General features: G+C 40.0%; 1 protein-coding gene across 4 annotated transcripts in view; it reads right to left on the reverse strand.

Annotated features, from left to right (window-relative positions):
• Positions 1–1,336: 1,336 nt before the first annotated feature.
• LOC149258117 (uncharacterized) overlaps positions 1,337–15,847 on the reverse strand; it is a 233,480-nt gene continuing 218,969 nt past the window's right edge. For 2 of the 4 annotated variants that reach the window (XM_089414696.1, XM_089414691.1), the window contains exons 9-10: positions 2,885–2,967; positions 2,233–2,763 (exon numbers count right to left, since the gene is read on the reverse strand). In XM_089414696.1, the coding sequence (XP_089270822.1) occupies positions 2,667–2,763; positions 2,885–2,967 (180 nt within the window). In that variant the 3' untranslated portion in view covers positions 2,233–2,666. Of the gene's footprint in view, positions 1,823–2,232; positions 2,764–2,884; positions 2,968–15,847 lie in introns of those variants that run through there. The other 2 variants (XR_016256778.1, XM_089414698.1) reach the window with 2 other exon arrangements.

Raw genomic sequence — 15,847 nt, forward strand, 5'->3', positions numbered from 1 at the left:
CTTCCAGTTGAGTTGTCTTGCCAATTTTTGCCTCTAGAAACAATTAGATAGCCCTTTTGGTGCAAGATTCGGACACTAGCAGCTGAATCGAACCTTTATGGGCAACTCGCTTTGGCAACTGGGCAACTCAAACTGCCGAACTTAGCCTCTCTACTAGGTAATTCAGCCTCCCTTTCCTGCTGCTTGAAACTAGAAAAACACTAGAGAAATTCTCCCATGTTGCTCCCTCAATCACTAATGCTATGTTTCTCTTACTCGAACTCTCTTCCTTTCTAAATCACAGCAACTAGATAGCTTGATCTCCCAAGGAAACTCGCTCTTCTCTTTTGTCTTTCTCCATCCCATCAACTTACTTTTATAATCTCTAGCTAGAACACCAACAGCCATGATTAGATCCTCATCAATGGCTAAGATCATCTCAAAATTGATCCATGTTTTTTTTTATAAGTCTTTGGAGCATAAGTTGATCTCCTCAATTAATTGATATGAATTAATGAATTTTCCTAAGTTAGACTTAAGCATTTTTTAATTATTGATCAATTAACTTAATTGTGTGGTCTCTATGTGTTTTCTCCCGAAATTGTTTCTAGGTTTTGGAGATCTCGTGTTCCTTAACCTCTTAGACACAAATCAAGATTAGAACACTTGTCTAATGCTACCAAAACAACAAAAACTAACAATTCCAACATCACAATTAATGCATTTTTTTTCAAAGATTTATGAAATAAATTTTACATACCCAAGTCAAAAAGTATATAATCAAGGCAATGGCAAGAGCTATGTTATTATCTTTGGTAATTACATTTCTCATAGAGAAAAATGCAAAATATTAATAAACAATCATGACTTTTCTAAAGGCAGTCTTAATATTAGTCCATTCTACAAATACCCACTTTATAAAACATTGGTACAACATTTTTTAATGGAAAGATGCACTCTAGCAAAGTATTTAGCAATGCTCATCACAGTAAAATACTAAGAAAATGCAGAGAAACAAGCTAGAATTCTAGGTTTTGAAATATCACCACAGCTAAGCCATGTTCAAGACACCTTATATTTATGAAGATGTTTACGAAGACGTGAAATTTAATGATATGTCAGATGCGGCATTACCTTGAAAACACTACGTGTAAGCTACTTTGTTCCCTTAACAAATAACCAATAAATATAACCCCATGACTATGTCTACCCATTTAATACACAATACCAGCAGAATATAGAAAGTGTTATAAAGAGCTCGCATGTAATGTACTAACACAGAATAGAATATCTTAGATACCACATCATTGCAAAATGTTAATATAATATGCACGTTAAGAAACAAAAGAATACCTCATGCAAATCAAGATAAGAATTGGCTTCTTAAAGAATCTTAGAAATCGATGAACAGTAACAGTTATGAAGTTTTGCAATTTAACTAATTCATCTCTTTTAAATCAAGCACCTGACAGTTTTAACAAATATGACGACTATTGGGAGTTGGTCACGACATTCTCGCTATAAGCAAATTTAGTTGGATCATAATTACATGTATCCTTGTGTCTTTTGTTACAACTTAGTTATTTCTTGTCACCAAAAGCTGAAGCTCCGTCATATACTTGTACAACAAGAAGATCCAAGGTAATGCATTTCTAGGGAAAACATGAATGGTTTCAGTTTACTAGCACCAAAAATGCTTGGGGCTAGCAAGAATGGAACATGGGACAGGCAGTAGCAATTTGAAATCTTGCAAGTTGACTATGTACCCATCTTCCGTGATTTCATGCATATCAGTATTCTTTTGAGTCTCTCATATCTAGAAAATGGTGTTTTCTGCACTTTCCTACAAAGAAAAAGGTATTGATTATTCAGTAAAAATCACACTAATAGGTAAGATGGCGTTCTCAAGCCTTTACATTGTATTACTTAGATGTTAAGTGATGGCGTTCTTAAGCCTTTACATTGTATAACTTAGATGTTAAGTAAAGAGTAATAGGTTTCCAACTGCAAAGGATTTTCTTTATTATGTGTTATAAATAGGCTTACAAAATGCAGAAACTGATTGGGAAAACAATACAATTAACACTACATCCAAAATTATCAACATGTACTACTATTAAGATCATATTTCTGTTCAGTATTGTCTACAAAGGAACCTAAAAGAAGATTTTGGTATTTTTAAGGATGATAAGTGGAATAAAGTGCAAAATAATATGAAAGATGATGTTTGAAAATAGAACACCACAAGAAGAATTGTATAATCAGCCCTCATAATTTCATATAGATGTGCCAAAATCCCATCAAAAGCAACTTCAACATTTATTGGGCTATAGTATAGGTAAAACACTTGACAGGACCCAATTCAGAGTATTTAAGTCACGAGCATTTGGGTAAATAAGCATAATTGTTGTGCAGAATAGCAATCTCAATGTATGTCAAATGGCAATGCAAATATATAGCAGCCGGTAAACATGAACGTCAAGGAAGAATTTTCACTCAAATCTTCTTAATAAAACCTTTAGATAAACCTGTATACAGTGAGTATAATTGAAAAAACACTCTAATTTAAAAAATTACCTAAATACATGAACCCCTCACCTCGTTGGCATTCATTCTCATGCCTTTTGATCAAGTGGTTTGTGTTTTCAATGTTTGTTTTGATACGAGACTCAACACCTTTAACCATTTCATGCTTCATCACAGAAGGAAAAAGGAAAAACCTGTTTCATTTCATTCTCCAATACCTTATCTTGTCTTGGATATCTCATCCTTGATTTTGCGTACCTTTAAGTTGGTTAAAGAGCTAACAAATTGTTTTGAATTACACACATAAAAGGGGATGTAATGAAAAAAAATGTCGGAAAGTTCACAAAATAAGCACACATTCATGCCCTTCAAAGGATACTCCAAATGCAAGCCACCACGATCAGATGAGGGCAACCAAGTGCCTTGAAGTTGCTTCAAGGCTTCACCTGAAGATGTCACATCCTGCATATAAGAAAAATGATGTAATTGTTTCTATTAATAGTGATAAACTACAAAGCAGAAACTAAACCTGCTATGATAACAGTACTGATAAACTACAATGACAAAACTAAAGGAAAAGTAACCACGAAATGAGATAAATATCCCTAAAGACTGAAAGACCGCCACTGCAGAATATCAACACATGGTTAGTGGATAAAGTATCTTCGTTGCCCCTAAGATTTTATTTGATATTTACTGATTGATATGGATAGAAACAATGAGAAGTTCTTCCCAATGCCTTGTGCTTAAGGCATGTGTTTCCCCATGTGAAATAGTGTTGTTATCACTCATTCTAAACAACGAATTATTACAATCAGAAATATTACTCTGTATAAAACGCAAGTTGGTGAAGAAATTTCACTATAAAACTGAAACATGAGATTTGCTTTATACCAGATTAGAGTGATGTGAGCAGGAAACGAAATGCTTTTGCCACTGTTTCCATCTCCAAACAGAATGGAGTTTAAAGGAAAGCATGATGAACTTCACCGTCAAATGCTATATGGGTATATTTCTTTCAATGGGTGTACATTCCATTTTATGAACCTAATCCTTTGTGTCAAGAATATAAGCAGATTGACTTGACACATGAAGACATTAACATCCGAGGTTTTCATTGAAGGAAAATACCTTCAGCAATTCAAGTACAACAATAAGCAGAATTCTCATATGCAAGATAACTCCAGATAGAACTTAAACTCTGTAAGCTTGTTACAGCCTTTACAACGTGTTACTTTAGTCAATATATGAATTAGGGTACTTTGCACTTCATCAGCATATGAGGCATTGTTATAAGTAGGTTTTTCATTTTCATAACATTATTTATTATTATAAATTATAACTAGATTTTCCATTTTAATAGCAATTTCTTTGACAATTCTGTTTCTTTTGGCAGTTTTCCAGTAGTGCAAAGCTTCTGGATTCATCTTGGATTCATATTCTTTCTATTATTTCAGTTTTACGTCATCCCAGTTTCTCAGGGGGCTATGGGCTTGGGCTTCTATGAATACCTCTATAAACTATTTCATCGATTCCTTAAAATTTTGCTAAAGCTATAAATATAATATCTAGTGGAAGTAAAGCTCTACTAGCTTTAACGATGCATGGAAGGATCTAAAAATGTCACTTCATTAGGCTTCATGCTTGTGGGTATAATAATGACACTTCAATGTGTTGAAGAATCTACGGCAAATTAAGTTAATGAGATTCTTCTTGCCATGATAACTATTTGTGAAGCATCTTTAACCTTTTCTTATTAGCACAATCTTCTCTTGATATTATTAGATTGTGTTTTCTTAGTTCATAAATAAGCTACCAAAACAAAAGAGACAAGAACACAAAATGTTGGCTTTCTGCCAGGGCCAAAACCTCTCACTCTTTGAGAAGAAAACCCGCACAAAATTCTTCTTATAGAGGTTCCAATTGATGAATATCAAGACCATGACCCTTGACCTATTATGCCGCTCCAAGACCAAGACACCAATCCTCTTCTTTATCACTGCTGAGATCATCATCACTGCTGCTTGGCTGAGGTCATCATTATTGCACCACAGAGGTCATTACAGTTGCAACATTGCAGCACCTTCATTGAGATCATTGCTCCTCTTCTACTGCTGCTCCTCCATTGAGACTTTCACCATAACACCGAGATCTTTATACTAAGATATGTATATATATATATATATATATATATATATATACCAGGATCTTCATCATAATCATGACTGTGTCTTTTATGATTACTTCTATGCCCAAAATATAGCTGCATCTTAAATGTATGCTGAGACAGAGAGTGATACTTTAAGATCTCGCTCTTCACAAGAATGTCGAGACTGTAAGGCTGCTTCAAATATCACTGTATAGATAGGCTGAGACTGTGAACACCAAGGAGAGGAAGACTGTGAGGAGGCCGAGACATCACCTCTGTCATCTGAAAAACACAGAGGTCCTTCTCCATCCGAAAACCTGAACTCCTGTACTCATCCGAAATTTCTGAGCCACTGTACCTATCCGAGATTTCAGAGGATCCAAGTTACTGTTCAGCCTGTAATGTGGATTCTTTTCACGCCTATATATAGAGGTTAGTCTTGTATATAAGTCGACGTAAGAGAGGGAACCATTGTGTCTCCTTATTTGAGCCGACATGACTGCTTTTTATTCATTTTGCAGGCCGACATGAAGAAGAGGATTGTGCTTGTCATTTGGAGGGCTTCTTGACATTGTTCATGACTCAAATATATTTGATACGTACCCGAGAAGGGTTCTTCCTACATGGCATTGACTCTTTGACCTTTAAAGATAAATCGTTAAAATTGGCAACTAGGGCCAAACTCCATGTGGGTCTACGTATTCATGGAAGCTGATACTTTTCTTGGATTCCTCTCGTTGAGAGGTGTAGGATTGATCTAAAGATCATCCGATTCCAACATGTATTCATGGAGATATGAATTTATTTGTGTTATGGGACAATTCGTCTAGGTCAGCCAGCAACCATATTGCCCCCACTCGTGCTCAACGTTTTAGTATAAAAAGAGGTGGCTTGTTAGTCATTTGGACACACTCTTCTTGTGATCTCCTCCTCTCCACTTGTCTTTGGGTTTTGGTGGAAGGAGTCACTAAGAGAATACGCTGCCCTAGAGGGTTTGCCCTAACCCTAGACACTATCTAAAGAAAATCTATACGCTGCCCTAAGAGGAGTTACCCTAGCCTTACTTACGGAAAAAGGGAGAGAAGGCTCTACGCTTCCCCAATATGGTAGAAGCCTAACACTGTCATGGAGGAAAGCTCTTATGGTGGAGTCAACACAAGGTTCCACGTTGTCCTCAATGAGACCTTTCTACACAGCGATAAGAAGCCTAAGCACGCTGCCCTAAATGCTGTCAATCTAACCAATGTTTTAAAACTTCAACTCCGACTCGGCCGAGGGTCAACTCCGACTCCGACTCGGTCGAGGGCGGTCTCCGACTCCAACTCCGACTCAGTGTCGACTCGGCCAGCTCGATTTCAATGACTCGATCGTTGTAAAAAATACATTAAATATTTATTTTTTTTATAAAAATTAAAAAAAAAAAAAAAAAAAAACATAATTTTAAAGATTTTCATTCATGTTTCCAAACACACAGCATTAGAATATAGATAGAAGACAACATATGATCAAAGTAGGCTCATGAATATATCCATTATACCAAAATGGCACCCAGTGCACTATCCAATACATACATGATGATGATTTAGAGATCAAAACAAAAACACATAACCAAGGAGGCTAGAAATGGCCTCTACAACAAAAGTAAACTGTGACCAGTACTACTGGCTACTGCTAGAGGAGCCAAGATCATCTGGCTCAACCTCTGGATCATAGTCAGACAGGCCAGCCCATGGCTCCCCCTCATCATTATCTCCAACTGCAACTGTAGAAGTGGTAGCACTAGCAGGATGTGCAGCAGCTGCAAGCTGAGATAGACGAGATATGCACTTCTATTGTGGCTGAGCAGAGGAAGCGCCTGCAATTGGAGGACTTGGGGTTGGCCCTGAGGCTAGTACAAGTGGATCAGGATCTGCATTCAAATGAACATTATGTTCGAGTGATGCCTCCACCTGTAAATCCAAATCAAGATCTTCATCAGAATCAAACTCTGCTGGGTTACTCTCCACTACCCAATCTGATGTTGGATCAACGTCTTCCAACACAATGGCATCTGAATCGGGTCTTTTGTTCAGCAATTGGTTGCGTCTAAGCAGGAGGTTGTATTGGACATAGACTAGATCATTTAACTGTTTTTGATCCAAACAATTTCTCTTCTTCATGTGAATCCTCTCAAAGACAGACCAATTGCGCTCACACCCATTAGCACTGCAAGTTTGACTCAAAATACGAACTGCAAACTTCTACAATTCAGGACAATGGCTACCAAAAGCCTCCCACCATTGTGCTGCAAAAAACATAGGAGTGTAATCAGTTAGCTCAACAAAATTACAAATTATATCCAGTTAGATAAATTTTGTTATGCTTTTGGCATGATCTATAGTGTTTTTGACCCAATCTAATTTGCCAATATCCTCAAGCATGAGGTCTATGCAATGTGCAGCACATGGGGTCCAAAGGATGGTTTTGTGTTTTTCCTCTAACAGTTTACCCGCAAGAACATAGTTAGAGCCATTATCCATGATGACTTGAACAACATTAGCCACCCCCCCCCCCCCCTCAACAACCTCATCCAATAGCTAAAACAACAATTGTCCATCTTTTACCTTATCAGATGCATCAACTAATTTTAGAAACATGGTTCCCCGTGGGCAGAAGATAAGAAAGTTTATGATGGTATGGTTCCTTTGATCAGCACATCCATCTGACATGATGGTACATCCTGTTCTTGCCCATGAATCCTTGAAATTTTTCAAATACTCATTACTGGAGGCAATTTCTTTCTGCAAATGATACCCCCTTATCTCATGCATAGTAGGGCCTTTGAAGCCTTTTCCAGCAACATATATGGCATCAAACATATGCTCACAATATGGTGAACGAGAAGCATTGAAAGGGATATCAGCATCATACCACCATCTACATATGTAATCACAAGCAGTCTCCCTCAATTCTTTCTTCCAATGGTCATCAAAAGTGGGCTGCAAAGTTCTACTAGTTTGAGGACCATGTGCATCTGATGGAGAGGAGGGTGTGATAATGAAATAACTTTTGATATTCATATCACCCTTCTTTTTCATTTTACCCTTACCCTTTTCTTGAATAGACTCCAAAGAGGGAGGAACATATCCGAAGGGGTTGGATGCATCAGTACAAGGGATAGAGGAAGAACCATCAAAATCAAAATGGGGGTTGGTAGCCAGCATTTTTTCTATACTCCTCTTCCTCCCAATTTTAGCCTCTAACTCTTTTTGCCTAGTCTTTTCTTCTTTAAACTTCTCAAAGTTGGCTAACAATTCCTTCCTAATCTCCCCAATTTCATCTGATTCACATGGAGTAATTTGGTCTCTAATCCCCGCCAAGTGTTGTTTCATCCTATAAATGCCCCCAGGACCTTCCTTAATTTTTCTATGGCAAAATTTGCAATGCATTTGACTATCAATCATTTCAACATATGCTCAAGCAGCATCTTTCACTCTAGGTGCCATTTTTTGACTTAGAAATGAAAGCAAAACACCTGAAAATGAAGACAAAAAAAAGAAGCATTGCTTCAATGTTCATTTCTTTCACAAAAAACACTCTTTTCAATTTCCAGATTTGCACATAAAAATTAATAAGCAAAAACAGATTTTTACAAGTGAAAAAAAATACCTCTAGGCACAAAATGCCTCCTCAAGGTTTCTCCAACAAACCAACTCCTCAATGCTGCTCCAAATGGCTACCCAAGAAGCTCCTCACTCCTGCTACAATACTTGCCCAAGAATCCTCACTGCTGCTCCAAAAACAAACTCCACAACTCCTCACAAACTCACTCAAATGCAATGAGATGACTGTGAGGAAATGAGAGGGGTTGGGTGGGTTTTATAGGGTTTAGGAGAGGGGAATGGACCCCAAAGAACATAAAGGCAAATTAGAAATGGGTTTGAGGTCCCCAAAAATCTAATTCCAAAAAAAAAATCGCGTTGTTCTAATGTTTTCGGGCCACTTTCACTCAGCCGGCCGAGTCGTTAGACAACTTGGCCAGCTCGGTAATAACCCGGCCAGCCATACCAATTTGAAGGCCGAGTCGACCAGTGGGGGCATGACTCGGACCAACTCGATCGAGTCGGTTTCGAGCCGACCATTTTTCAAAACAGAGAGTCTAACGTTGTTCCCTATGGAGATGATCTTAAGGCCTAACGCAGAATAAAGAGAGGTCTACACGCTGGTATAATCCACAGTCATTAAGGGTTCTAAGCAGTAAGAGAAGGATTCATCTATGCTGGAAAGATGAGGTCTTAAATAGCTCCAGATGCAGTCAAAAGGAAGTGTATTCAAGAGTGCCCTAGCTGCAGTCATACTAGAGTTATATGATGCCTAATCTGACATCTATTTGGACAGGGACAGTGTCAAAAATGAAGGTGTGGAAACCACAGTAAGGAGGCCTAAAGAGGCACCAATCTCAGACGTAACGATGCCCTCATCAGCTGTCACATCTAGTCATAACTAACTGTTGTCCTAAGCTTGGATGAGGTACAGTTGGGAGCAGTTGTCATTGAGGGCTAAACTGCTAACTATAGCCTAGTTGCTCTGCTAGGCTGCAAGCCATAGCAAGCAGCTAAGGCTGGTAAGATACAGTATTGCAGTGTAGTGATGATGAGTATGGTGCATGGGCAGCATGGTGCAGTAAGGTGCATGGAGCAACATGGTGCAGTATGGTGCAGCACAATGGATGCAGCATGATGATGGGCATGGATGTATAGCAGCAGCATGATGTATTGTAGTATGCATTGAGTGTATGATGGGTGCAACATAGTGCAATGAAGGGTACAGCAAAGTGCAGCTCAGTGATGGGAGCAACACCATAATGAGAACAACTCAGTGTTGGGTGCAGCTTAGATGGATGCAGCATGGACAATGAATGCACTAGCTGTTGGGTGCAACATGGTGACAATGAATGCAGCACACTGTTGGATGCAGCATGGTTAATGCAGCACACTATTGGATGCAGCATGGTTATTGCAGCACACAGTTGGGTGCTACATAGTGATCATGAATGGTGCAGCATATATGGTGCAGCATGGTGTAATGAAGTGCAACACAGTGATGGGTGTAGCATGGTGATGGAATCACCTGTGTTCAAATCAATGACCTCATGTGTTATCTTCTTAGTGAAGATCTCTGCTTTTATTTTGTCAAGCCAAAATGTTGACTTCTTATGTATATGTACTATCTCTCTCTCTGCTGAACTATTGAAGAACATAAGAAGATTTGATCAAGGGTTTCCCCACACTGGGGTTTGTCCTTGGCTGGCGCCACATCTTGTGTCCTCTTGTCTTGGCTTGTTTTCTGCGATTTATGTTTATGTTCTATCTGCATTTTACTATTATGCTAAATGTGATTGCTAATCTGGAATTGATATTGAGCTAATATGGAAAATTGAAGTAAATTTGCTCTCAGCATAGAACATACCTAAAATTAACATGGTATTAGAGCTGAGGTGAAGACAAAGCCCAAGCAAGAGTGAAAGAGCAATCACCGAAGACAGTTGGAAAGGACAAAAGGTTCAATGGGTTCCTCATCCCACTTCAAATTCACCAAGGGTGAAGACGAAGCAGAGAATATTATCTAAGTGGCACAGTGGAAGCACCTGATGGCCTACCTAAAGATCACTTCAATGGGAAGTCCGGATCTAAGGTTGGAAGGAAAGGCAGATGCCTTGCTTGCAATAAGTTTGGCCATTATGCGAGGGGGTGTCCAAATAGGAGGGACACATCACTTGATGATGATAACAATCACTCCAAGGAAATCTTCAATGATCAAAGGAATGACAGGTACCATGGAAAAGGAAAAAGGAATGCAGGTCATCAAGGAAATGGCCGACTCTTCAAAGAAAGCAAGGAACTCTAGACTGTTTGGGAATCTGGCTTATTGATTGTAGTGCTTCAAGGCACTTCATCGGATATAAGGAAGCTCTCTCTAATTTGGTAGAGATGGAAACAATCGTGGGGATTCTACTTGAAGTCAATGCCACCTATCCCGGAAAGGGTGTAGGGAATGTTACCTCTCAATTGAATGAGGGTAACACGATTCATTTACAAGAGTTTCTTTCTGTACATGATCTCAAGAAGAACCCGGTGTCCATTTCAGCAATGGAAGTCAAAGGTTTCAAGGTGGCATTCATCGATGGAAAGGTACGTGTTTGAAAATGGAATTTTCAAAGATGCCTTTACTCATGGGTTCAGGGTTGGCAATTTGTATCAAGTCCATTGGGGACTATGTCGTGTGACACATCTCTTCAATGGCACCAGAGGTTTTCCCATCTTCATTATAAAGGCCCTACCCGATGTGAGTTAGATGGTGAAAGGGATGCTTGAATTCAAGAAGAGCATGGAGGTACATGTCCGAGATGTACTGAAGGAAAATCTTACAAAGGGACCATTCCCCTCATGTAGCAAGTCCATAGGTTTGGAACATCTCGAGGAGTTTGAGATTCATGTTCAAGAATCTCATGTATGTAGGTTGAAGAAAGCTCTCTATGATTTAGAGCTAACACCCCAAGCTTGGTATGAGAGGATTGACAGCTATCTGATGAAGCTGAGATTCACTAGGAGTGAAGCCGATCCAAATCATTGCTTTAAGGTTGTGGATGATAGACCTCTCACACTGGTACCTTATGAGGACGACCTCTTTCTGACAGGTGCAGACCCTCTCATTTGCAAAAGTAAGAGGAAGTTGGAATCCAGATTTGGAATGGTGAACTGCAAGACCGTGACTACCTAACTTTAAGAAGTTATGCGGTGCTGATGTCGGACCTGATTTGGGAAATGCCTCTAAGTTTCATAAACTTATACTAGCATTGATGTTCTTGGTGAACTCCTGTTCGGATATATGTTTTGCAGTTAGCACGCTGAGCTCATATATGGCTAAGCCTCACTAGATTGGTGCCAAGAATCATTTGAGATATCTTCAGGGCACAATCTCTCATGGATTGAAATACACTACCGGAAATGTGAAGCTGCATGATTATTCTGATGCTGATTAGGCAGGAAGTGTGGAGGATCGCAAGAGCACTTCTGGGTGCTGGTTCTCTTTGGGTTCTGCTTCGATATCCTAGATGAGCAAGAAGCAGAAGTTGGTTGCTTTGAGCACCGATGAGGCCGGATACATAGCAGTGAGTATGGCCTCCTGTGAAGTTGTCTGGTTGTGGAAGCTCTTCAGTGAGCTGTTTGGACACGTGCTGGATACCATCGTGATCTTTTGTGACAACCAGAGGGGGATTCGATTGTTGAGGAATCTTGTGTTCTATAATCGCTCCAAGCATATAGACATCAAGTACCACTTGATCTGAGATATGGTACATCGAGGAGCAAGAAGGCTCCATCGCATTGGGACTGATGTGCGGGTCGCCGATATTCTGTCGAAGCCCCTGAGAAAGGTCAAATTTGTGACTTTTCGAGAACGACTAGGAGTCGTGGAGAGACTCACTCCTAAGGGTCCTGTATGATATGTACATTGAGCCCTAGGAGCTCCAGGGGCTTGGGGGTACTTCTTGGAGCGATGAGCAACCATAGGGTGAGTGGTTTAACCTTCTCCTAGCGGTCTGCTATGTAGGCAAGATGAGTGGTTCATCCTTCTCCTGCTGAGACACAGTCATAGGGTGAGTGGTTCAGCCTTCCCCTAGTGATTTGTTGTGTATAGGGTGAGTGATTCAGCGTTCGCCTGGGATACCCCATGGCGACATGCAAGCAAGATGAGTGGTTCATCCTTCTCCTGCTGAGACATCCTACCCATGCAGTCTAGGACTCATGGGAAGTACCTCTCATCTGGCCAATGAGTATGGAAATGAGGATAGGGACAATAGTAGTATCGATGGATGCATTGTGTATGTACCGTACTCCCTATGCTAGGATGATATTGATCTGCGATCAATTGGAACTAACTTCGAGTCAGTAAGAGTGATATAACTCACTCTCTTTTGGAACTGATTTCAGATAAGTAAGAGTGGTATGATACACTCTCTTTATTTGGAAATGATTTCGGATCAATAAGAGTGGTATGACACACTCTATTGAAACTGACTTCAGGTTAGTAAGAGTGGTATGAGACACTCTCTTTTATATGGGACTGACTTCGGGTTAGTAGAGGATGGTATGATACATTCTCGATCACTTTTTCTTCTTCATAGTTCAACAGAGCAGTGCAGGGCATTGATGGCAGAGATAGTATAGTCTGGCAGATGGATTAGCAGATGGAGCTCTCCCTAATTGAGAGGGAGTGTTAAACTTGGCAACTAGGGCCAAACTCCATGTGGGTCTACTTATTCATGGCAGCTGATATTTTTCTTGGATTCCTCTCGTCGAGAGGTGTAGGATTGATCTAAAGATCATCTGATTCCGACATGTATTCATGGAGTTATGAATTTATTTGTGTTATGGGACAATTCGTCTAGGTAGGCCAGCTAGTCATTTGGACACACACTCTTCTTGTGATCTCCTCCTCTCCACTTGTCTTTGGGTTTTGGTGGAAGGAGGAGTCACTAAGAGAACACGCTGCCCTAGAGGGTTTGCCCTAACCCTAGACATTATCTAAAGAAAATCTATACGCTGCCCTAAGAGGAGTTACCCTAGCCCTACTTATAGTCAAAAGGGAGAGAAGGCTCTACGTTGCCCTAATATGGTAGAAGCCTAACGTTGTCATGGAGGACAGCTCTTATGGTGGAGTCTACACAAGGTTCCATGTTGTCCTAAATGGGACCTTTCTACACAGCAATAAGAAGCCTAAGCATGCTGCCCTAAATGCTGTCAGTCTAACTTTGTACGCTATGGAGATGACCTTAAAGCCTAACACAAAATAAGGAGAGGTCTACACGCTGGTATAATCCACAGTCATTGAGGGTTCTAAGCAGCAAGAGAAGGATTCATGTACGCTGGAAAGATGAGGTCTTAAATAGCTCCAGACGCAGTCAAAAGGAAGTGTATTCAAGAGTGCCCTAGCCGCAGTCATACCATAGTCATATGATGCCTAATTTGACATCTGTTTGGACAAGGACAGCATCAAAAATGAAGGTCTGGAAGCCGCGGTAAGGAGGCCTAAAGAGGCCCCAATCTCAGACGTAAAGATGCCCTCAACAGCTGTCACATCTAGTCATAACTAACTATTGTCCTAAGCTTGGATGAGGTACAGTTGGGAGAACCTGTCATTTAGGGCTAAACTACTAACTATATCCTAGCTGCTCTGCTAGGCTGCAAGCCATAGCAAGCAGCTAAGGCTGGTAAGATACAGTATTGCAGCATAGTGATGATGAGTATGGTGCGTATTGCAGCATAGTGATGATGAGTATGGTGCATGGGCAGCGTGACGCAGTAAGGTGCATGGGCAGCGTGACGCAGTAAGGTGCATGGACCAACATGGTGCAGTACAATGGATGCAGCATGATGATGGGATGTATAGCAACAGCATGATGTATTGCAGTATGCACTGAGTGTATCATAGGTGCAGCATAGTGCAATGAAGGGTACAGCAAAGTGCACCTCAATGATGGGAGCAGCGCCGTAATGAGAACAGCTCAGTGTTGGGTGCAACTTGGATGGATGCAGCATGGACAATGAATGATGACTGTTGGGCGTAGCATGGTGACAATGAATGCAGCACACTGTTGGATGCAGCATGGTTAATGCAGCACACTGTTGGGTGTTGCATAGTGATCATGAATGGTGCAACATATATAGTGCAGCACAATGATGGGTGCAACATGGTGATGCAATCACCTGTGTTCAGAGCAACGACCTCATGTGTTATCTTCTTAGTGAAGATCTCTGCTCTTATTTTGTCAAGTCAAAATGTTGACTTCTGATGTATATGTACTATCTCTCTCTCTGTTGAACTATTGAAGAACATAAAAAGAATTGATCAAGGGTTTCCCCACATTGGGGTTTGTCCTTGGCTAGCACCACATCTTGTGTCCTCTTGTCTTGGCTTGTTTTCTGCGATTTATGTTTATGTTCTATCTGCATTTTACTATTATGCTAAATGTGATAGCTAACCTGGAATTGATATTGAGCTAATATGGAAAATTGAAGTAAATTTGCTCTCAGCATAGAACATACCTAAAATTAACGTAAATCCTAAGGCTCTCAATGGGAGCCATCTACGCATAAAAATTCTTGCTCATGAAACCCATGAAGCAAGCATAATAATAAATTCATTTTCTTATTTACAAAAATCATTATTACAATGTCATTATGAAGATCGAACCTAGTTACCCTTTCTTCAACACAATGAGCTTCATGCTTGTGGGTTCCCCTAGTAAGGGCTAAGGGGACTAGACTTGTATGAGGAATGTGGACCTACATTAAGTTGTAATCTTTCTCTATGATAGAGTACTTTGTATTTGGCCCATTACTTGAGATTGAATTTCCGTAGTCAAGATGTGGGGACATGGGATACAGACGCAGGGAAACACATCAAGGGGATATGTAGAAACAGCCCAACCACCACCCCCCGAAAAGGGGGGCGTGGGAAAGCACCCCCTTTGAAGTACCTGCTACCACAAAATCTAGCTACCTAACGCAAAGCCTCACTAGGCAACCTAGGTCTTAGGGCAACAAAGAGATCAGCCATCACTGTCACCTCAACAGCCTTTCTCCTATTGTTTTGTGGTCGGATGTTATCTCCACAAGGGAAGCTTCCTGGGCAAGGATTAGAGGATAGATGACCTAGGGTTACTAAGAAAAATGATTTTCTAAGAATCTTGCTAACAATATCACCTATAAAGATCTTCAATAAAGGAAATCTCAAAGGTGATAAGATCTTAACGGTTATGGAAGAAGGTACTCGCAAATCCTTGGAGGCCAAGATAGGATTGACAAATGTTCAAGTAGACTTTCAACCAACCCCAATAAACTAAGAAAAAGGTAGTTACGAGCTAGGGTTTCAATAATAGACAGGTTTACAGCATGCAAAAACCATATAACAACCAAGAAATAGCCTACAAATAATAAAATCAACAAAGGCTTGAAGGCTATTAAAGAGGTAAGCAAGGGATAGGTCAGCAAGAAGTTTTTAATGGCTAAAAATGCACAAAACAGCAACATAAACATATGATCTCAACCCTAAATTTGGTTATAAAACATGTAATAAATGATAGAATTTGTTTTTAAACATTAATAAATGCAATTCCTACCTAAAGTGTTAATAATTGGATCAAGCAAGACA

The sequence above is a fragment of the Pinus tabuliformis genome, chromosome 6 (genome assembly GCF_031772625.1).
Source record: "Pinus tabuliformis cultivar Carrire ecotype Pingquan chromosome 6, CPIR1, whole genome shotgun sequence".
NCBI lineage: Eukaryota > Viridiplantae > Streptophyta > Pinopsida > Pinales > Pinaceae > Pinus > Pinus tabuliformis.